Here is a 23,142-nt window from a genome sequence, read left to right as displayed (position 1 = left end):
TGTGTCCATAGAAATTAATGAAGGCTAATATAGCATGTGGAGGAAAGACAAAAGAAAGAAACATGAAGAGGGAGTGATGATGGTAAAGAAACACCTGGAAGTTGGAAAAGTAAGCAATTGCAAAGGATGTGCCAGAATAATAAAAGTAGGAGTACAACAGGAAGGAAGAAGAAATAGAGACTTCGGTGAGGTATATATGGGAATTGAGGAAGGTGCTGAAGCCCTCCAAAGACCCGTCCCATATCCTCACTTTCCGTTTCCTTATTGTCTCATTAACACCTGAGAGTAGTTCAGCATGCTCTCTAAAGACAAATCGCACTTTCTCAGTTGCGGTAGACATATCGAAAGCTTTTGATAGAGTCGGCACAAGTCTTTGCCTTCTAAACTGCCCTCTTGCGGTTTCTATCCTTCTCTGTGTTCCTTTATCTCCAGTTTCCTCTCCGGCCGTTCTATCTCCGCTGTGGTTAACGGTCACTGCTCTTCCCCTAAACCTATCAACAGTGGTGTTCCACAGTGCTCTGTCCTATCTCCCACTCTCTTCCTGTTATTCATCAATGATCTTCTTTCCATAACAAACTGTCTTATCCACTCATACGCTGACGACTCCACTCTACATTATTCAACTTCTTTCAACAGGAGACCTACTCAACAGGCATTACAAGACTCCAGACTGGAGATTGCAGAACGCTTAACCTCAGACCTTGCTATCATTTCCGATTGGGGTAAAAGGAACCTTGTGTCCTACAATGCCTCAATAACCCAATTTCTTCACCAATCAACTCGACACAATCTTCCAAACACCTATCCCCTACTCTTCAACAACACTCAGATGTCACCTTCTTCAACACTAAACATCCTCGGTCTATCCTTAACCCAAAATCTGAAGTGGAAACTTCATATGTTTTCTCTCACTAAATCAGCTTCCTCGAGGTTGGGCGTTCTGTATCGTCTCCGCCAGTTCTTCTCTCCGGCACAGTTGCTATCCATATACAGGGGCCTTGTCTGCCCTCGTATGGAGTATGCATCTCACGTGTGTGGTCGCTCCACTCACACAGCTCTTCTGGACAGAGTGGAGTCTAAGGCCGGCATTATAAGACACCTTCGCTTCTCACATCAGCTATTTCTAAAGGTCAAAGAGGGAATCAGTCGGGTTCTAATTAGTGTTTCTTGAGGTTCACGGTACAGAAGAAGGGTCAAACTACCACCAGGGTCATAGAACTATTACTGGAAATGCCCAAAACTCCTACGAAAGCCTTGTCAAATATGTGAACTTGGGTGACTAAATGTTTTATAATACGACCCTGAGGCTCTTCGTCTCATCAGCTTTCCTCCTCTTACTGATAGTCTTCTACCTCTTAAATTATGTCGTCATGTTGCCTCTCTGTCTATAATCTATGGATATTTTCACTTTGACCGTTCTTCAGAACTTGCTAACTGCTTGCCTTCCCCCTCCCGCGGCCCCGCTGCACTCAACTGTCCACTCTAACTCATCCCTATACTGTCCAAACCCCTTATGCAAGAGTTAACCAGCATCTTCACTCTTTCATCCCTTACACTGGTAAACTCTGGAACAGCCTTCCTTCGTCTGTATTTCCTCCTGCCTATAACTTGACATCTTTCAAGAAGAGTGTATCAAGACACCTCTCCACCCAAAATTAGCCTCTCTTTTGGGAACTCTGTACTATATTCTGTTGTGGGAGCGACAAGTAGCGGGCTTTTTTTTTACACGTTTTGTTACTCTTGAGCCGTCTCCTTTGTTGTAAAAAAAAAGTGTATGTGCCACGCAAGAAAATATCTTGGGGGAGAAAAAAATATGTGAGTATGATGAAAGACCCAAGTGAGGCTATGGAGGAACTAGTAAGTTGGAGTGATAACCTCACCAGGATGGAGAACTTCTACTGCAATGTCCGCCTGGAAGAGTCTGGAGGAGTGGACGGCAGAGGGAGGTGAGAGGTCATGGGGAATATGTTACTGTGGATGGCATTCGATAACACTGACACAATGGCTCAAAGAAAACACAAGATTTCAGGGGAGAGACGAACCATCAAGGCTGGATCATCGCATCTACTAATTTATGTTTGGTTCCTAAGCCTTTGCCTGCATCTTTTTCATGCGAGAAGGGGAGTGTTTGAGTAATACTTTTCACTCTAACCCACTATTTTCTTTTAGTGCTGAGTTGATGCAAGGCAGTCAGTCTTCTTAATTTAATTGGAGCCGTAATAACCGAGGGTGTAGACTAACATAGGGATAGGTACAATTTAACCTTGAACCTAATGTGCTTCTGCTTAAAACATACTTTTTCTCTGCACTGACTGACTTAACTTAACTTGAGCAGATGCTGTCCCTAACTTTTATCGTAACCAGCATGTGAATATCTGTAAGCTTTGGAAGTAAGCAGACAAGTCTTGCTTACCCTTACTTGACATACCACTGTTACCCGTTACGGGAATTATTTTTGGCGTCACAGATGTCAGTCATCCACGTTCGTTACGATCGAGGGATAGGTGGAAATTTGTCTTTTTCATTTGATGTTTATTAATGCTGAAATTATTTTAATCAATTATGCTGGAATTATATATTTCAGTGAGATTTGTTACAACAGTGATTTCACAACTTGGTGACAGGATTTTCTTTTATAGTACTGTAGACCTGTAAAACGGAGTATTAGGAGTTAGTGGTGCTGACTGCCGATGCTTCTAAGGTTCTCCAGACTTGTGCTTGTTATCACATTGTAACTATTAGGAGACTCTACAGATAACATTACCTCTTTTCACACAACCTTATCTATTGTTGTAAACCCCACCCGTCTCGAAGGCGTGCCGAGGGTAACGACACTGTCAATTAATTGTCACGCAACGGATGAGTGTTTCTCTGCGACAGTTTTGTGTCCAGGTGTGACTCGAAGGTTCAGTGTGTAGCAGATCTTCTTCAAGGATTGTTCCTTTTTCTTTTTACTATTCCAAATAGCTCCATTACCACGTATCCTAATGACAGTTTAGTCAATTTAATTTTACTAGGATGTATCATGTAAATAATTTTTCGAGCTATTATTTTGTTTTCTAGGAATAGTACTGAGCTTCCATGTCCACGACTCTAGCCCTGTTTACCTCGCCCTGTATGTACTTTGCCCATTTCTTGTTACTTCCATGATTATTTTTATTATCATTGGCATTTCCCGATGTTGTATCGTTAGGCGGGCTCTGACTTGTATATATATTTTTTTAATGCATCCATAACAGGACCTCGTTTAACTAGTACACATTGTGCGACTGTAACATGGGTAGGTACACTGCTTTTAAAGGTCGGGTGAGTCGCGAGGTCGCGACTTTTAGAGAACCGAGCGATGTAATGTGTATATTATAATGTACATGTGTATGTATGACTGTACGTGTGGCGACACCCAGTCGGTGTCGCACAACAGGATGTTTAACAACACGTCGTGCTTTTGGCCGTGGGAAGCTGTGATGAACTGACACTAGGATCAGCAAATGATGACTTTCATCAGCCGTCATCAACCGGAACCCACACCCTTCCGGACGAACTACAAGCAAATAAAACGGGCGAACAACGCGGAGACAGGGTTGCCAATTTTGGTACTAACGTACCATATTTGGTACTTTTTAACTCAAAAGTACGTTTGGTACGTCTTTCAATAAATTTGGTACTAAACTGTTTCCGTAGGATTGTTCGAATCTCATATTAGAAAAAAAATCCCAACTGACTGACTGACTGTTTCCCATTTCCTCCTGTATGAGATATTTAATTAAATAAAATACGCATATATTGTGATAATAATAAAAAAAAAACAATATTTATGTAAATAACATTACATATTTTCGTCAGTGTAAATTATAAATATACTATATTGTCGACTGAAGTCGTTGGGTTTGAGATTCGGACACCTCTGCTGAGCCAAACCGTACGGAGTCGGACCTGACTACTAGTATCCTACACGTACCATACTCGTCAGAATACAGGCGCCGCGTCTCAGACTCGACTGGTTCGTCAGTGTCTGTCAGTCTGGCGTGGGTTGTACCCCTACGGATTACCTTCAGGATCTTGTAGCGTGGGTGTCGTGAAACTGATAAAGTAAAACCACGTTTGTGTTATAATTACGGTGAAGGAACAGATTATTCAGACAGTTTGCCCTAAGGACAGTAAAACACCTGCTTGTGCTCTTGGCTTTTTTTTTATAAAATCAAGAGTGGCAGCACTGGTCCATCACTCATCAGTGTCTGTCTGGTGTCACAGCTAGTGGTCTGGTGATCTATCACCCTGTCTTAAGGGTCTTGTAGCGTGAGTGTCGTTAAAGTGAAACCACGTTTGTTTTGTAATTACGGTGAAGGATCAGATTATGTAGACAGTTTGCTTTTATTCAGGACAGTATTATACGTACCAATACCAGCTTATCAGAAACAAATGTAGCCTGGGCGTTTGCATATTTTTTTTTATAAATTTTATTCTATTTATTCAATTATTTTTTAAAGGGAAAACATATATGTTAGTGTGCATGTGTAGGAACGAGTTAGGAAACGTGTGTGTGTGTGTGTGTGTGTGTAGGGAAGGATTATGTGTGTGTGTGTGTGTGTGTGTGTGTGTGTGTGTGTGTGTGTAGATGGGTGGGGAAGGATTATGTGTGTGTGTGTGTGTGTGTGTGTGTGTGTGTGTGTAGATGGGTGGGGAAGGATGTGTGTAGGTAGCGAAGGACCGCCACGTGCGTGGGAGTGGGGTGAATATGTAGGGAAAGATGAGTAAGCTATGTGCTTTAGTGGCCTTGGGGTCTACGAGATAATTTCATACAGTACGGTTACGAATGTTATTTATTCGTTTCTTTTATCCAGGGTTAATGACATGCTACAAGCATGAGTGATATCAGACAAGTAAGACCACATGACTCTGACAGTGATGATGAGGGTCCTCAGACTCCAAAGAAGAAAGTCAAATATGATCATAAATTTCAGTTGAAACTGCTAAGTGACCCCAAATTCTCACCATGGATGATCCAGAGTAAGAAAAACCCAAATAAGGCATTCTGCACTGCATGTGATAGTGAATTATCCGGCAGCATAACATTACTAGAAAGGCACAACTTAACTGAGAAACACAAGAAAAACATGAATGCAAGTAACCAGCATAAGAAAGTCACCAATTATTTTCAACCAAGTGTATCAGCAAGCTTTGAAAAACAAGTCGTAGCCTCAGAGCTTAAGATGTGCGCCTTCATTGCAGAACATAACTTACCTGTCTCAGTAATGGATCATTTGCCAGGGTTTATTGCTAATGTGTGCCCAGACTCAAAAATTGCGAGTGCTGTTAAATGTGGCAGAACAAAAGCCTCAGCTATCCTTGGGAACGTAATGGGTGATGCTTTTCTATCTGAGATTGTTGCTCGTCTGAAGGACACAAAATTTTCTCTCATCATTGATGAATCTACCGACCTTTCTACACAAAAACACCTTGTTTTGATTGCTCGGTTCTATGACCTTGAAGTTCAGAAAACTTGTGATCACTTTCTGAGTTTACTTGAGGTAACTGATTGTACAGCTCAAGGTATTTTTAGCTCAATAGTGCAGTTTTTTGACAGGCATTTAATTCCTATGAAAAATGTTATCGGCTTTGCCAGCGATAACGCAAGTGTTATGATGGGAGAAGAGGGAGGAGTCATGGCTCTGCTAAGAAAGAAAATCCATCCCTGTTTGTGCAAGGATGCGTGCCACTCCATTGCCCTCTGTGCCTCAAATGCATGTGGCGAGCTGCCTAATAGGGTTGAAGAACTAGCTCGGAACATACATACCTACATAATGAACAGCCCTAAAAGATTCACAGAATATGAGGAATTTCAGAAATTCACAGAGGCTCCACTTCATAGAATACTGCACCCTAGTTTTACTAGATGGCTCTCCTTTGAAGAGGTGGTAAAAAGAGTTTTAGAGCAATGGCCTACACTTAAGCTGTATTTTACATCTGCTGCATTGGAGGATAAGATGGCATCTGCTTCAGCAATATTGCAGGAATTACATAATCCTGTTATAAAAATGTACTTTTCCTTTTTGGCATACATTCTGCCTGCAGTAAATAAACTAAACCTAGATTTCCAGGCAACATCCCTGAGAATTCATAAGCTTCGAACATCTATCAGTAGCAGTGTCAAGGGCATCTTAAGTAACTTCATGAAAGCAGACAAACTAAAAAGCAGTGATCTGACTCAGATTAATGTTCATGATCCTTCCAACTATCTCAGCCTTGGAGATATTTACCGCGGAGCAATAACAGAAAGTATTTTCCTAGAGCACTCTTCTGATATTTCTAACAGAGACTTAGAGCAGTTTCACGTGAAGACACTCAATTTCTATGTTGCTCTCTCAAAGCAAATGCTAAAACGTTTCCTGTCCTCTAATCTATTCAACAACTTACATCTGCTTGAAGCACTTGACCCATCAAATGTACAGCAAGGAAAACCAAAGTCTATCATACCACTGGCAGTAAAATTTCCAAATATAATTGAGAAGAGTGCGTATGAAGATCTTAACAGAGAGTGGAGAGAAATAATTTCATGTGAACTGCCAGCTCTAAGTGTAGCATCTGAGGAGCCTGAAAAATTCTGGTATGCTGCTTCACTAGAAAAGTGTGGTGATGAGGCAAGATTTCGAATATCTCTAAGCTTATGATGAACCTGATGTCTCTGCCTCATTCGTCTGCTGCCGCAGAAAGGATTTTTCCCTCGTTACAAACATAAAACAAAGAACAGATCACGACTAAAACAGAGACTCTGAATGGATTGATACGTAGCAAATGTATGCTTCAGGACTACAGTTGCAAAACATGGCATCCTTCTCAGGTTCTTCTATCTAAAATGAGCCGAAAGTGGACTCCACAGGAAAACACAAGAGGACGAGGATTTACATCTTTAGTCAAGGTAAGAAAATTTGTTTCTTATTATACTTTATATATATATATATATATATATATATATATATATATATATATATATATATATATATATATATATATATATATATATATATATATATATATATATATTGTATTTACATTTGGTACGTTTTGTTCAGATTTGGTACGTTTTGATGCTCCGATTTGGTACTATCCGCAAAATCAGGTTGGCAACCCTGCGCGGAGAAGCGGAGAGAAGACGGGTGACGGGCAGGCGAGCGGTGCTCTGCCGCTCCGCGCCCTGCAGCGGTGTGGCAGTCTCTGATTTCGTGCGTCTCGCTCACGTAAACTGTAAACCTTGTATACAACTGTTAATATAGTTAAAATACATTTGGTATTTGGATTAACCTGAGAGAGAGAACTAAAGAGAACTAAAGTGAACTAAAGTGAACTTATAACGGCTACCGCTCGGCCACACATCACTTAACTAAAAGGCTATTGTGTTGTCTCAACCACTTCAATCAACTGGAGAACGCAGGCAACGGTACACCGGACCTGACGTGAGATAACAGTTCGCGCCTTAAAATTATTAAAAGTAACACTTAAACTTAACACTTAAAGTTGGTAACAAGAGAGGCTAACAATACAGAATCACGTGGTTATTAATTTAGTTTACAGTGAAAGAATGAAGAGAAGTGAGGAGAAGAGAAGACACAGAATTGGGAGATACAATTAGAGCAAGGCAAACCTTGCACAGTTAAGAAAGTACTTTGAAGAAGTGGACTGGAGTAAGTTCAACAGAGCTGGAGGAGTGGAAGAGAAGTGGATGTCTTTACTTGAGATTTACAATAAGTAAAGCGACACGTACCAAAACTGGGGATAAGAGAGATTAAAAATAAAACCCTTCATCCACCTCAAGAGTCCTCCTCCCAGTCCTCCAGTGAACTCTATCTTCCTCATCAGTCTCTTATGTGACTTAATGAAGAGGAGGAAACGATATCGCAAACAGTACCACAACCACCAACACCAACAACAACAACAACAACAACAACAACAACATTAAAAAGAAGATGTGAAATAACAAAGGAAGAAAGAGCTGTAGCATGGAGAAGAAGGAAAAGACAGAACCTATGAACGAAGTACAAACAATAAAGAAATGAATACATAAGAATACAAAGAGAGGAAGAGAGGAACTATGAAAGGAATGTAATAGAAAATTATAAAGAGCTGCCGATGTTATTTCATAGATAGATCAACAGCAAGTCGAAATAGAGAAGGAATAAGTATACGAAAGGTGGATCGTGAGCAGTACGAGCACGCGGCAACAATGGTGAAAGTTTTGAATGGTTATTTCCAGGCAGTGTTTACAAGGGAGAGTGAATTTATTGGACATGAAGGGCAGAAGAAAATATTGACCGCCTGAAAGAAATATTAATGCAAATTACAGTCCAGGGGAGGCGGTGGATGAGTGTTTAGCGTGCCGGCCTCGCATGCAACGCGCTGTTGTATGTTCTAAGCACTTTACCAGTGACAGTTACATGGATGATATGAAAAGTCGGTTACTTGGTGTTGAAAGTCCTCGGAATAAACGACTTCTGAAGAAAGAAGCTGTACCATCACTCTTCCTCCCAAATGGTAAGTGTTGCTTAACTATTTGTTATGTATATTAGTAGTGATGTTAAATAAATGACCAAGATATATGTAGGCAGTATTCGGTCCTTGAATTCTCATGAAAAATGAGGATTGTACGTACATATCATGATGCATGCAGCTCTTATATGACTCCCTATGTTATATGTAGGTTTTATGTGTATCCCCACAATGTATCTAGATTTTATATGAGTCTCTGTATGCATCAATGATGTATGCGATTCTCCACGGTGTAAACACGTATTTCATAAGTCTCCATGAAGAACACCGTTCTTGACATGTTCTCAGAATGGGTCTCCGTTGTTTCAGTTACCAGTTCAGAAGAAATTTCGACCAAGAGGGCGGAGAGGGCAGAAAAGCGAAGCCAGAAGAGAAGTGTGGAAAAGATGCTGTGTGAATGTAGTCCAAGTGAAAGCTCTGAGGTAGACACTAGTGACGGGGGTGGCATGGTCACACAACTATCAGCTTCTAATGAAGAAAGGAGTGATGGAGGCCTCTTGCAGAATGAAAGTAGGTCACCGACACCCTGCAAAGACTGTCAGGAAATCCGTGAAAGCTTATCTGCCCAAATAAGTAAGCTACAGGATGAAGTGCAACAGTGGCGTACCAGTTATGTCAACTTAAAAGAAAAGAACTCTGAACATGCTATTGATACTGAGGTAAACACAAAAGTGAACAATATTCTGAAACCTTTCTTCACACAAACCCAAATTGATGCTATCATTAATAACAGAAAAACTGTGAAACATTGGCCAGAAGAAGATATAGCTTCTGCCATGACACTAAAGAGCCTTAGTCCGAAATGCTACAGATACTTAAGAAATGTGAAAGGCTTCCCATTACCGTCTGAAACAACACTGAAAGACAGAGCGAGAAATTTTACTTGTGAACCAGGCATCTTGTCATCTGTCTTACAACTCATGAAGTCAAAATCAGATACTATTGATGCTAAAGAAAAGTTAGTAGTCATGTGTCTCGATGAAATGAGTATTAGCAAACAGTGGAGTTATGATAAGGGTACAGACACATTATATAAGCCACATAAGTATGTGCAGGTTGTGATGCTGAGAAGCCTGGTAGGCCAATGGAAGCAACCAATTTATTTTCAGTTCGATGACTCAAAGATGCATGATATTGTACTGGATTTAATTGAAAAAGTGGAAGCAGTAGGCTACCAAGTAATAGGTATAGTACATGATTTAGGACCTACTAATCTTCGCTTATGGAAGACACTGGGCATAGATCCGGTCAAAACTAACAAAGTGTCTTTCAAAAATCCATGTGCCGACAGGGAAGTATTTCTTTTTGCCGATGTCCCACATATGATTAAACTAATCAGAAACAATCTTCTGGATTCAGGATTTGTCCTAGAAAATGGTGACACGGTTTCTGATGAATGTATTCGTGAAATGCTAGTAAAGACAAAAACAGAATATGGGTTAGCTTATAAAGTGAGTGATGTGCACCTTAATGTGGTTGGACAGCAAAGACAAAGGGTAAAGTATGCAACACAGCTTCTTTCAAAAAGCTGTGCAAGTGCTATACAATACTTAGGAGAGCGAGGACTGTTGACGAGCAAAAACTGGAAGGCAACAGCTAATTTTCTCTCCTTTGCGGATCAGTGGTTCGATGTTATGAATTCACATATGTATGGGGATAAACAACAGCGCTGTGCATTTGGTATGCATTTGGAACTGCAGGAAGACATACTGCTTCGAATGGTAAACCTAATGTCAACTATGAGAGTAAAGAACTCTAGATCTAGATCACTCTACGCTTTTCAAAAGGGGATAATTTTATCTTGCAAGTCGCTCATAGGACTCTTTGAAATGCTGAAACAAAGTCATCAACTTGATTTCATAATGACTAGGAGGTTGAATCAAGACTGCCTAGAAAATTTATTTGGCTGTATCAGGCAGATGGGCAGCACTCATGATCACCCAGATGCTGTTAGTTTTAAGTACAGGTTAAAGAAGATCATGTTGGGTAGAGAGGTTGCTTTGGTTAGTGAAAAGAGTAATGTAAGCCAAAATGAAGAACTTTGTGATTCTTTTTTGGCTAAAGTACCAGTAAAACACAGAGTAAATCAGACTCTCGCGATCGCGAACTTGCACTGTAAATCTGCCTAACTAGTATTCTGTTTAAAGATATGGAGTTAGATACGGAAGCGGTGGGCGATGAAGTGTCTGTGGACTTGCATGAAAACCAAGAAAATATGGAAAATGTGAATGTATTGAGTCAGCTAGTACAGTCATAGAAGAACAGTCTCTACAGTATATTGGCGGCTACATTGTGAAAAAGTTTTCAATGAAATACCCAAATCTAGGACATGTGGCAGAGAACTGTGGGTCGCCAACTAACTCATGGACTGAAATGATCAGTAGAGGTCATTTATATATGCCTTCTGATAGCTTTTCTTCCCAGTTAAGTACTATGAGGGCAGTATTTAAAGCCGTTCATGGTGAAGAGCTGAGGGCAGGCACTGAGTGTGTACAAACTCTTACTGCAGAAATGGAACGTGCAGGAGTACATGTGTCATCTGAAGTCATTGCATTTTTTGCTAGAATATCTATCTTCTTTAGGATGAGGCACCTGAATAAAATGATCAAACAGAACAAACAGAAGAGACAGAATGCACTTATTCGCGATGAGTGTAGGGGAATGGCAAGGAAGAAAATGAAAATGATAACATAGGCTACATATGCTGTAAATATATACATATGCTGTAAATAATATTTTATGTTCATGTAAATAACTGTTAAGTAGCAATAAAGACACCTGCAGTACGAAGACTTTACCCCTTACTCGACCTTTCCAAAACGCCTACTGAAGGACTCACATCCCCAATTGAGTAAAATTTAATAAATATTTAGGATAAGTAAAGAAAAAACAGAGAGAATATTGTTTAAAGAACTCAAAACCCAGCTGAAAACTGCAGCAGAATCCAGCCGCTGGCCCACGCGTGACGTCACTGCGCGGACCAGGCTGACATTAGCCACCAGGCCGCCCGACCTAACGTGTTTAGATTTTGCTGTCGTCTACGTATTTCCAGAGATGCGATGTGTCCATGAGGGCATTGTTAATGAGCACCAAAAAGCAAACAGTACCAATCTTAGTGCCTTGCGGGACGCCACACATCACCTGAAGCGGGGGGGAGACAGAGTCCTGGGAGCAAACTATTTGCTGGCGTTCGCTGAGGAAATCAGTCAGCCACGGTACACTATTAGGGTGAAGCCCCAGCTCAATGGCCTTAGTAATGACAACAGTGTGGTCTACAAGGTCAAATGGTTTCCTGAAGTCGACAAAAGCAAGGACAAAGGTGTCTCGTTTGTCCAGGTGGCTGTGTATGAAATCTAGAAAGCTGACCAGACAATGAGTGGCGGATTAGTACTTCATATTGCCAAATTGTTGGATGCCTATGAGGCTACTAATATCATCATGAGCCCAGTTAAAAATAAAGTCTTCACAAATGAGGCTGGGAATGGGCATGATGGCGACTGGCCTGAGGTCGTTAAGGGACTGTGGGCTGGAAGTTTTGGGGATGGGAGTGACGTAGGAAATATTCCAGTCGCTTGGCCAAGTGTTTTGTTCAAGTGAAGCGTTTATTATGGAGCAAATGGGGGTGGCAAGTTCAGGGGGCGAATTCCTTATAAATTTTGATTGAGAGGTCAGTGGGCGTGATAGCTCTGTGTCCTAAATTCCTTTAATTTACTGAAAACATCAACCTCCTAGACGGAGGGGGGTGGAGGGGGGATGGTAGACATGTGGGGAGGGCGGAGAGATCAAGTTTGGGGAGGCATTGACTGATACACGCAAAATGGGTGTTTATCTCCTCGGCCGCTCGGTCAGGTGATAAATGTGAAGTGCAAGGGAAGGAGGGTGAGTGTTTTCCGAGTCCACATAGAGACCTGACCTTGTGATACCACTGTCTGTTGTTGGCCTGTGTAAGATGGTGTATTTTATCTGGATAATAGTTCACTCTGGCAGTTTTAATCTCCCTGATGATTCTGTTCCTAAGCTGTCTGTAGCGGGCAGGGTATGTGTTGTGGGCCCCGTCTCTCTGCGAGAAAATGACGGTAGGGTTGATCCAGGGGGCTTCAGGTGGATGGACTAGGGACATCTTGACGGGGAAGAAGGTGTGGCAGGCGCTGGTAATTGTGTGCTGGTACTGCTCCCATTTGTGGTTGACGTCTGGCTCATTTGTCACTTCAGTCCAGGGGTGTCGTGTAATCCACTGCCCGATTGCCCGGTTGCCGAGTCAATCAGGGGCCTGTATGACCTGGCGGAGGATGACTGAGGCAGTGAAGTGGTGTTAGCCGGTTCCCACACTGACAGGTGTCCGCTGCGTCCCATGGGGGAGAGAGACTGGGGGGTGAGTACTACTGGCTCAGGTGGGTCATGATAAGGTCGAGAGTAGCTTTTTGGTGAGTGGGGAAATCAACGACCTGAGTGAGATTCAGTTGGTGCATCGTGTCGCTGTCGTCTAAGCGGTTAAAATCCCTACAGATGACCAACTTGGAAGAGGGGAAATCACTCGAAGCGCGTCAGCTGTGTCGATGATGTGGTCAACCAGCAGCTGTGCAGTGGGCGCGCGAGGAGGATGGTGTGCCACACAGTAGATGATGGAGGCAGTGTGGCGAGGATGGCGGGCAGGTGTGACCCTCACCCACAGGGGTTCCACTCCCTCGGGGATGTCGACCTGAAGGTGTGAAGGAGTCAGGTCGGAGGGGCAGTACAGGGCCACCCCCCTTCTTCTCTTGTTAGTCTTGAGATGGTCAAATAGTTCATAGTTATCGATGTTGCAGATCTCAGGAACTATTTGCCACGCCTCCGTGATGGCCACCACACCAGCACCAGTGGATCTGATCGTCACCATTTATTCCTCAATCTTGTTACATAGGGAGGTCACATTGGAGAGGAGTAAAAAGGGCAGACTATACCACGCTCGCATCACCTCAAAATGTTTGTACTCCTTCTCGACCACTGGTTTGTTCCGACTCACTCGCGTAATGATGACAGGGATGTTTCTCCCCACTCGTCTGCCTCTCCTTTTGCTTCGATTGCAGAAGAGTTTGGTGTCTTTAAGGCGTGTAATAACGACCGTCGGCGGGTAACCGCTTCCTCGCCTTAGTTTTAGCAAGTCACAAGGGCGATAACGATGGGTGGCTGGTGCACTGTACATTGTTCAACTTTTGCAGGTGTGGTCCTTGTTAATAGAGTGGTGAGGGCTTACAGCTACGGAAGGAGTGAAGGGGGGTATAGGTGTGTGTGTGTGTGTGTGTGTGTGTGTGTGTGTGTGTGTGTTTGTGTGTGTGTGTGTGTGTGTGTGTTTGTGTGTGTTTGTGTGTGTGTGTGTGAGGTTTCAGCTGTACCAACAAATCCTTCACTTGTGAGTTTCATGTGTAGTTGGGGAGGGTACTTGCAGGCAATCGCAGGTCTATTGAGTGGTTAATTTACGGACATCATGCAGCTGCAACGTGGCCCCCGACGACAAGGCCTGGACTCAAGCCTCTCTGCACTTCGGCTTGGAGGGTTAGGCCTCAGGCGGTTGGCCGATGTGGCGTTGCCCGCCTACATTGCGTCTGTGGATGCTACGCGAGACTTGGTCTGTACCATCAACCGCCGTCCCACCGGCGACAGACCGGCCCGCCTAGCATCCGCCATCGACATCTTCACTACTACGCATTGCCCCAGCTTCAACCCTGAAGAGCCATTATAGCAGCGCCACCTTGATGAGGCAGCCTCTGAACACCGCCTATCTGATCTATTGTCCCACGCCAACCAGGTCGACAGAGCGCGGCTCCTTGCTGCCCGGGCTCCTCATAGCGGCGCCTGGTTCTCGGCCCTTCCCGTAGAGAGACTCGGCCTTCTCCTCCCCGACGAGGCTGTCCGCAGTGGAGTAGGGCTGCGAACGGGCATCCCCACACAGCAGCCCCACCGATGTCGCTGCGGAGCCATGGCTGGCAGGCTGGGACACCACAACCTGTCCTGCAACAGAGACCCTTAGTCGCCTGCCCCGCCACGCAGCCCTTAACGATGTGGTATACCGTGCATTGTCATCTGCCGCTGTGGCGGCCATCCTCGAGCCACAGGGCTTATTAGACCGCGGTGATGGACGCCGCCCCGACGGCATTACGATTTACCCCTTCAGGCAGGGCAAGATGCTAGCGTGGGACGCCACCTGCGTGAACACCTTCAGCAGCACCCGCCTCATTGACTGCGCTGCGCTGCCACAGCAGGTGTTGCCGCATGCTCCGCTGAGTCCCGGAATCGGCAACGATATGGCGACCTCGGCCAGCGGTATGACTTCATGCCGCTGACGGTGGAGACCACCGGAGTCCTTGGTCTCGCCTTCAGCGACCTCATCAAGAACCTTGGCAGGCGCATCCGAGAGAGGACGGGGGAAAAGCGAGAAACCGAGTGGCTGCGGCAGCGGGTCAGCCTCGCAGTGATCCGCGGAAACGCAGCAGCGTTGTGCCAGCAGCGCCCGACATCACATAGGATCTAAGATCTAACTCGACTTATATTATGTTTTATGTAGTATTTATCTGTAATATATTAAAATATATGGTCGAGCGCCACAGTCATCGGCGTTCCGGCAGGGGCCGATGAATTGCAATGCGAACAATTTAACCAATTGTTCCCTTCTGGATGGAGGAGCAGTTCACACACACACACACACACACACACACACACACACACACACACAGTTATTGTATCGGATAATTTGTCGCCAGAGAAACACATAAACAAAATTTTATGTGACACATACAACCTGGTGAGAAACATGAAAGTTTCTTTTCAATGTCTGGATGAGGAAATGATGAAGAAACTGATTGTAACCATGATACGTGCGAGACTGGAATACGCAGCAATTGTATGGTCGCCGAGTACAGTAGAGTAGTAGTAGAGAGGATTCATAGGGCAGAAACAAAGCAGGTTCAAGGACTAAAAGACTTAACATATGAAAAGAGATTGAAGCAGCTGAAACTACCGACATCTGATTGGGGTGTAAAGGGTGCTGAGTGGTATGGAAAAAGTGGCCAAAGAAGATATAATAATGTGAGATACAAGAGAATCAAGAGGCCGTGGAAAGAAGATGAAAACGGAAGCCTTTAGAAGAGACATAAAGAAGAAAAAGTTAAAGGCCTGGAACGGCATGGAAAAGAATGAGGTCCATGCAAAGACGTTTCATGAATTTAAGCCCAAATTGGACTATTGTAGATATAGAGACGAAACAGTACCAGCTTAGCTCCTGTCCCGTATACCACGACTAGGTAAATACAACTATATAGGTAAATACACACTAACCTTGATGGTGTATGAAGTGTTGGGCTGAAGGTGGTTTATGAGAAATCTCTTCTGTAGTCCTACTGTTTGCTCTTCCCGTCCTGTGGCCTCTCCTTGTACTACCCAGGACACTTTGAAGGACTCAAGCTCTTCTTTAGAGGGGCTGTCCTGGGGGTTATCCCAAGTCACCAGCAAGGAAGTCCCGTTTGCCTCCTCCGTTCGCAGATTTGTCACTTTCCCAGGTTCTGCGAGGCATTAGTGGAGTCACATTTCCTTTGCAATATTAGAGGGGCACGCTGAGTCATGATGCGCACCTTGCCTAATGCTAATGGGTTGATATTAACAAAGAGTAGACTACTCCTGCGAAGTTGATATTTACATTATGGACTATTTTTTGGTCCCTGAATGCAGTGCAGTGACGAATGACATCCGGAAAAGAGAAAAAAATTATGTAATAATGTAAAAATGTTAATGGAATTAAAGCACGACGCAGCACACCCACCCACTCTGACAGACCAATAGGTACTGAGTGTGAGTGTGAGTGACTGGCGAGTGGCGGCTGCGAGATTCACACTGTTACAGTGAGATTGAGCCAGGGATTGCCAGATTTCTGGGACTGGGAAAAGTCAAAGGAACCAAAAAATAATCCCATAAGGCCAACATCTGCATTAGAAAGGCCAAATATATGCCTTTATATTTCGGTAAAAATACAAAAGGCCGTCAAAATAGCTCAAAACGCAGAAAAACACAGCTCTCTGCTACTAAACCGTTAGCTGCGACCAAGGAGACTATAATCATATTATCGTCTCCTTGGTTGCGACGCACACCAAAAGGGACATGATAAGCTTGTGTGATGCACCCCCGAGAGCAGCGAGGCTCCTTCCTTAATAAATATAAATGGGCGTCGTCCATCCCCCAGAAAATAATGGGGAGTCACGAGGGGTGAAGCCCCCGGTAGGTCAGGCTAGGTTATAAGTGACTATTGTTAAGTATAATTAATATCGATAAATGCTTGCGATTTTGTCTCTACAATTTGGGCCCTTTTATCATAAACTTTTGCATTCTTCATAGTTAGTAGTTAATATTATGTAGAGAGGCTCACTACAGTTTCAAAACAGCGTGCGCACCCAGTCCAATAAATATACGAGACAACCAACGTTCACGCAACCGATTAGCACTCAGAACACTCACTACCACCAACAAGGTAAATGCATGTTGTTCTCGTTGATATCTGGCAACCCAGGCATTTAGTCGCGGCCCACAGCGAGTCATAGAGTACGTGCGTAAGATTTCGTTAATGCTCAATAACCCTCCAGTGTCCAAGAATCAGTCGAATCAGGGTTTAGGCTGATGTTGTAATCACCATCGTGTAGATATCGTTATTGCTTACATTTTACACCTCTGTATGTTACTCATCTTATTCACTTTTTTTATGGATATTCACTTTTTTTATGGATTTTAATAATTCAATCAAGTTTTGGACTTGGACGTGTGGAGTAAAAACTGAAAGATCGTAAGTGAAGGCAGAGGAAGCTACGCGTGATATTTTTTCATTAGCTCACAATTCTAAGGCACTGAGTGTTTATTTCTGGGAGGCGATTTGCTGCTTTTTATTGTTAGAGATAGCTTTTTTAGGCAACTCAATGAGTCTTGGAAATTGAAAAAGTCACTCATTTAGTGGTTTCCGGAAAAAAAATACTATCTTCAAATAAGAAGTGATCATATTGTGCCCAGAAATAAATAGTCAGTGTCTCGATATTCGTAGGCTACCCTTTCATGAATATCTCACACTTGCTGTCCTGAAGACCATCTATCAACCCGGACTCTAGACGTTTCTAAAAGAAGATCAAAGATGAACTCCGGGGGCCAGTATGAGCCTATCAAGAAGGCACCATTATAAAGGCCTGCCTACACCCTAACAGGCTGTGGCCGACCATCATGCTCTAGCAAGAAAGCCCACGATTGGCATAGCCCATACATAAATAAAATGGTGTGGGTCTTGCTCTTGGTTTGGGGGTCAATTACCTTAGGTTAGCTGAGGTCAGCTTTGTGAGCATGCGTGTGTGCACGTACAGAATTTAACCAATCTCGCCCTAAACCAACAACAAGACCTGGGCCAAAGTGTCTCGTCCATCTTTGTATCCATTCTAGCACTTACCTCTCAGTCAAGTCTTTGGCCTTCGACCATTTCCCTTAAACTTGGATAAAGGAGCAGTGGGATCATTTAAAACTGTACACACACACACACACACACACACACACACACACACACGGTAGCTCAATCGGTTAGAGCGCCGCGCTGCAAGGCTTCACGGCCAAACAGGCGGCGGTTCGAGCCCCGCTCAGGCCGGATTCTTTCCGTTGACTAGGAATGGTTACTGTCCCCCCTTGAGCAAGGGGAGTGGGGGGGTGAGGTTCTGGCAGTACCCAGAGATCGACTACAATGAGCACTTGCTCATGTCGTGAGGATACCTGCTGACGAATGCAGGTCTAACTCGTGAACAGGCCGTGGTGAATTATATATATATATATACACACACACACACACACACACACACACACACACACACACACAAGACAACTATTACTGCCAGGTGAATGCATGAAGAGGGGAAGCAAGGAAGGGAAGGGAGTCTTACCTCCCAGCGTGGTGGCGATGATTTCCGACTCAGCACCGAGCTGATCCACGCCTTTGTTCTTCCCTTGAACCTGAGAACGACAAAAGCATTTCAGTACACACACACACACACACACATACACACACATACACACACACACGTGATCATGTGACTCAACAGCCCCTATTTTCTCTACAACTAAAACTTTTGTAATTTGATGTTATTTATAAATGTTTTAATTTATTATTTGTATTCAAAATGGTGCGAAACTGTGTAGAAAATAACATATTTAATATTGTCGACAACCCAAGAAATACTAGAAGTATATATAACAATGTTGATTCGTACTGCCACCAATTTAGAACAACGCTTTTTTTAAAAACAGTGTGATAAGTTTCGGTCTCCAATTATTTAATAGTATTCCTTTAGAGCATAAAATTCTCCTTGGATCAAGTCAAATTTTAATATTAAAGAAGAAAATAAAATAAAAACTATTTTACTATTCAACTAAATTAACTGTAATTCATTTTCTTTAATTTCTTTTGTAATATTTGGGTCACTACGATGCACACTTATTTCATATAATCTTGTGTTTACATAATTATAATGTTCATGCTTCTATAATCATTTTCATGCACCCACAAAATCATGTACTTAGATAAGATACCGTCTGTCATGGAGCTTCGGCTCGACAGACCGTTGCTTAATTTACATTGTTTTGTTTGTATATATGCATATATGATGTTTTGATAGCAATAAATATTTACTTACTTACTTACTTACACACACACACACACACACACACACACACACACACACACACACACAGTTACAAAGGAGCTTTGTGGTGCAGTGGCCAGCGTGCTCGCCTCATAAAAGAGATGACCCAGGTTTGATTCCTGGGTGCAGTGGAGACGAATTGGCAGCCACCTCTACTCCGTGCCTCAGTCCACCCAGCAGTGAATGAACGGGTGCTGGGCGTCAATCAATTTTTTTTTTTTTTTTTTTACTGAAAAGGAGACAGTTTAAGGGCGTGAAAAAAGAGAAAACAATAATGAAAAAAAAAGCCCGCCACTTACTGCTCCCAAATAGAGTACATAGGAGTGGCCAAAAAGAGAGGTCAATTTCGGGAGAGAGGTATCTTGATACCCTCCTCTTGAAAGAGTTCAAGTCGTAGGCAGGAGGAAATACAGATGAAGGAAGATTGTTCCAGAGTTTACCAGCGTGAGGGATGAAAGAGTGAAGATGCTGGTTAACTCTTGTATAAGGGGTTTGGACAGTATAGGGATGAGCTTGATTAGAAAGTCGTGTGAGGCGAGGCCGCGGGAGGGGGGGAGGCATGCAGTCAGCAAGATCAGAAGAGCAGATAGCGTGAAAATATCGATAGAAGATAGAAAGAGAGGCAACATCGCGACGGAATTTAAGAGGTAGAAGACTATCAGTAAGAGGAGGAGAACTGATGAGACGAAGAGCCTTAGACTCCTCTCTGTCCAATAGAGCTGTGTGAGTGGAGCCCCCCAACACGTGAGATGCATACTCCATACGAGGGCGGAGGAGGACCCTGTATATGGATAGCAATTGTGCGGGGGAGAAGAACTGGCAGAGACGATACAGAACGCCCAAACTCGAGGAAGTTGATTTAGTTAGAGAGGAGATGTGAAGTTTCCAATTAAGATTTTGAGTTAAGGATAGACCGAGGATATTTAGTGTTGTAGAAGGTGACAGCTGAGTGTTGTCGAAGAATAGAGGATAGGTGTTTGGAAGATTGTGTCGAGTTGATAGGTGGAGAAATTGGGTTTTTGAGGCATTGAAGGACGCAAGGTTCCTTCTACCCCAATCGGAAATGATAACAAGGTCTGAGGTTAAGCGTTCTGCAGCCTCCAGTCTGGAGTCATGTACTGCCTGTTGGGATGGTCTTCTATTGAAAGAAGTTGAATAATGCAGAGTGGAATCGTCGGCGTACGAGTGAATAGTGCAGTTTGTTATGGAAAGAAGATCATTGATGAATGACAGGAAGAGAGTGGGTGATAGGACAGCGCTCTGTGGAACACCACTGTTAATAGGTATGGGGGAAGAACAGTGACCGTCTACCACCGCAGAGATAGAACGGCCGGAAAGGAAACTGGAGATAAATGAACAGAGAGAGGGATAGAATCCGAAAGAGGGCAGTTTAGAAAGCAAAGACTTGTGCCAGACTCTATCGAAGGCTTTCGATATGTCTAGCGCAACAGAGAAAGTTTCACCGATACGGCTAGGAGAGGATGACCAAGAGTCATTCAAGAGAGCAAGAAGATCGCCAGTAGAACGCCCCTTACGGAACCCATACAGGCGATCAGATATAAGGTTAGAAGTATAAATCTTCCGGTTAAGGATTGATTCAAAAGCTTTAGATAGGCAAGAAAGTAAAGCTATAGGGCGGTAGTTTAAGAGATTGGAATGGTCACCCTTCCTAGGCACAGGCTGTAAAAGGCGTACTTCCAGCAGAAAGGAAAGGTAGATGTTGATAGGCAGAGACGAAAGAGTTTGACCAGGCAGGGTGTCAGTACGGAAGCACTGTTTTTAAGGACAATAGGAGGCACTCCATCAGGCCCATAAGCCTTCTGAGAGTTGAGACCTGAGAGGGCATAGAAAACATCATTAGGAAGAATTTTAATAATAGGCATAAAGAAGTCAGAGGGGGGATGAGTAGGAGGAATATGCCCAGAATCGTCCAAGGTGGAGTTCTTACAGAAAGTTTGAGCGAAGAGTTCAGCCTTAGAGATAGATGAGACGGCGGTGCTACCGTCAGGGTTAAGGAGAGGAAGGAAAGAAGTAGAAGTGAAATTGGAGGAGATATTTTTGGCTAGATGCCAGAAGTCACGGGAAGAATTAGAGAAAGCAAGGTTTGGGCATTTTCTATTGATGGAGTTTTTGGTAAGCCGGATAATAGATTTGGCTCGATTCCGGGCAGAAACATAAAGATCATGGTTAGTAGGAGTGCATAGGATCTGGTACCTTTTGTAAGCTGCCTCTCTATCTTTAATAGCACGAGAATAAGCATGATTAAACCAAGGCTTTTTAGCATGAGGAGTAGAGAAAGAATGTGGAATGTATGCCTCCATTCCAGAGACAATCACCTCTGTGATGCGCTGGGCACACACAGAGGGGTCTCTCTCCTGGTTGCGTCCCTCCTCCACGGTGTGTGTGTGTGTGTGTGTGTGTGTGTGTGTGTGTGTGTGTGTAATAATATTGATATGATAATAAAAGGTTAATTTAGGTTTGGCAGCTAGACAACTATATATATTTTTCTCTGCATTTTTTTTTAAGTGGGAGATGGTGTGTGTGTGTGTGTGTGTGTGTATGTGTGTGTGTGTGAGAGAGAGAGAGAGAGAGAGAGAGAGAGAGAGAGAGAATCCCACCGCTGCCACCATTTGTTACCAGTTTTTGGTATACGTATAGGTTGATACGTGTTATGTTTGTTATTGGTATTTAGGCTTTCACTGTTACCTCACTGTCAGGGCCGGAGTCACCGTTCCCTGCACCACAAGTTGGTGAGATAACAAAAAGGCCTTACCATAAGTCGTGAGTACGAATGATGTATATATGGCCGAGCGGATTGCCTTAATTCACTTCTGAGTTTTTTTTTCTCTCTCTCTCTCACTGGTACATAAAGCGTCTGTGGTTGTTTTGTATAAACTTGTATTTACAGTCTTAAAGTAAATTACAGCATGTGAACGGTCGCACTAAAAAGAAAGCCACACCCAAAGCGGAGCGCACGTCTTGGCAGTCTCGGCTGCTTGCCTCGCTGTCGACTTCTCTGGCTTTTGGTGCTGCCCGCTGGTTTTATATGCATCGTTGTTCGCCGGAGCTTTCAAGCTTCCGGTGTCTACGGTGCAGATTCTAGTGTCAGCAACACTCTCACTCAGCTTTTCATAAAACATCCGGCGGCATGATCCTAAGCTGTGTTTCGACACATAAACTCCTACATTAATATGTACAGGATATTATATACATTAGTGCATTATGTCGAGAGAGAGAGAGAGAGAGAGAGAGAGAGAGAGAGAGAGAGAGAGATCACGTGTTTATGTAGGCGGAGTCTATACGGGTATGTTGTGTGTGTGTGTGTGTGTGTGTGTGTGTGTGTGTGTGTGTGTGTGTGTGTGTGTGTTTTCAGTTGTACCCGAAGTCTTTTCACTTGTGAGCTCCATGTGAAGCTGGAAAGGGTTCTGGCTGGCAATCGCAAGTCCATCGTATGGAATGAAGATGGTGAATTGCACACAAACACACACACACACACACACACACACACACACACACACAAAGTTACTGTATCGGCTAATTTGTCGCCAGAGAAACACATAAACAGAACTGTAGGTGAAACAGCCTGGTGAGAAACATAAAAATTGCTTTTCAATATATGGATGAGGAAATGATGGAGGAACTAATTGTAACCATGACACGTCCAAGACTGGAATACGCAGCAATAGTATCGTCGCCGAGTACAATGACAAATATAAGGAGGGTAGAGAGCATTCTGAGGGTAGCAACATAGCTGGTTCCAGGCCTAAGAGATTTAACATACGAAGAGAGATTAAAGCAGATGAACCCACCGACAATGGAACAGAGGAATGAGAGAGATCTAATTGCTGTATATAGGGTGCTGAGTGGGATGGAAAAAGTGGTCATGGAAGATCTAATAGTATGGGATACAAGA

At 43.4% G+C, this 23,142-nt stretch overlaps 1 protein-coding gene across 32 annotated transcripts in view; it reads right to left on the bottom strand.

The window, feature by feature from the left end:
• Positions 1–23,142, bottom strand: part of LOC126983884 (receptor-type tyrosine-protein phosphatase F-like) — a 334,247-nt gene that overhangs the window by 86,398 nt on the left and 224,707 nt on the right. For 29 of the 32 annotated variants that reach the window (XR_007736281.1, XR_007736311.1, XM_050837047.1 and 26 more), the window contains 2 exons: positions 18,471–18,540; positions 15,853–16,076 (listed from right to left, as the gene is read on the bottom strand). The exons of 2 other annotated variants lie outside the window; for them this stretch is intronic. Coding sequence is in view for 28 of the 30 variants with exons in the window: in XM_050837047.1 (XP_050693004.1) it covers positions 15,853–16,076; positions 18,471–18,540 (294 nt within the window). In the remaining 2 variants the exon portion in view is untranslated. The remainder of the gene's footprint in view (positions 1–15,852; positions 16,077–18,470; positions 18,541–23,142) is intronic. One more of the 32 variants, XM_050837154.1, reaches the window with a different exon arrangement.

Source organism: Eriocheir sinensis, chromosome 5 (genome assembly GCF_024679095.1).
Source record: "Eriocheir sinensis breed Jianghai 21 chromosome 5, ASM2467909v1, whole genome shotgun sequence".
In the NCBI taxonomy this organism is placed as follows: Eukaryota; Metazoa; Arthropoda; class Malacostraca; order Decapoda; family Varunidae; genus Eriocheir; species Eriocheir sinensis.
This window is presented reverse-complemented; position numbering and strand designations above follow the sequence as displayed.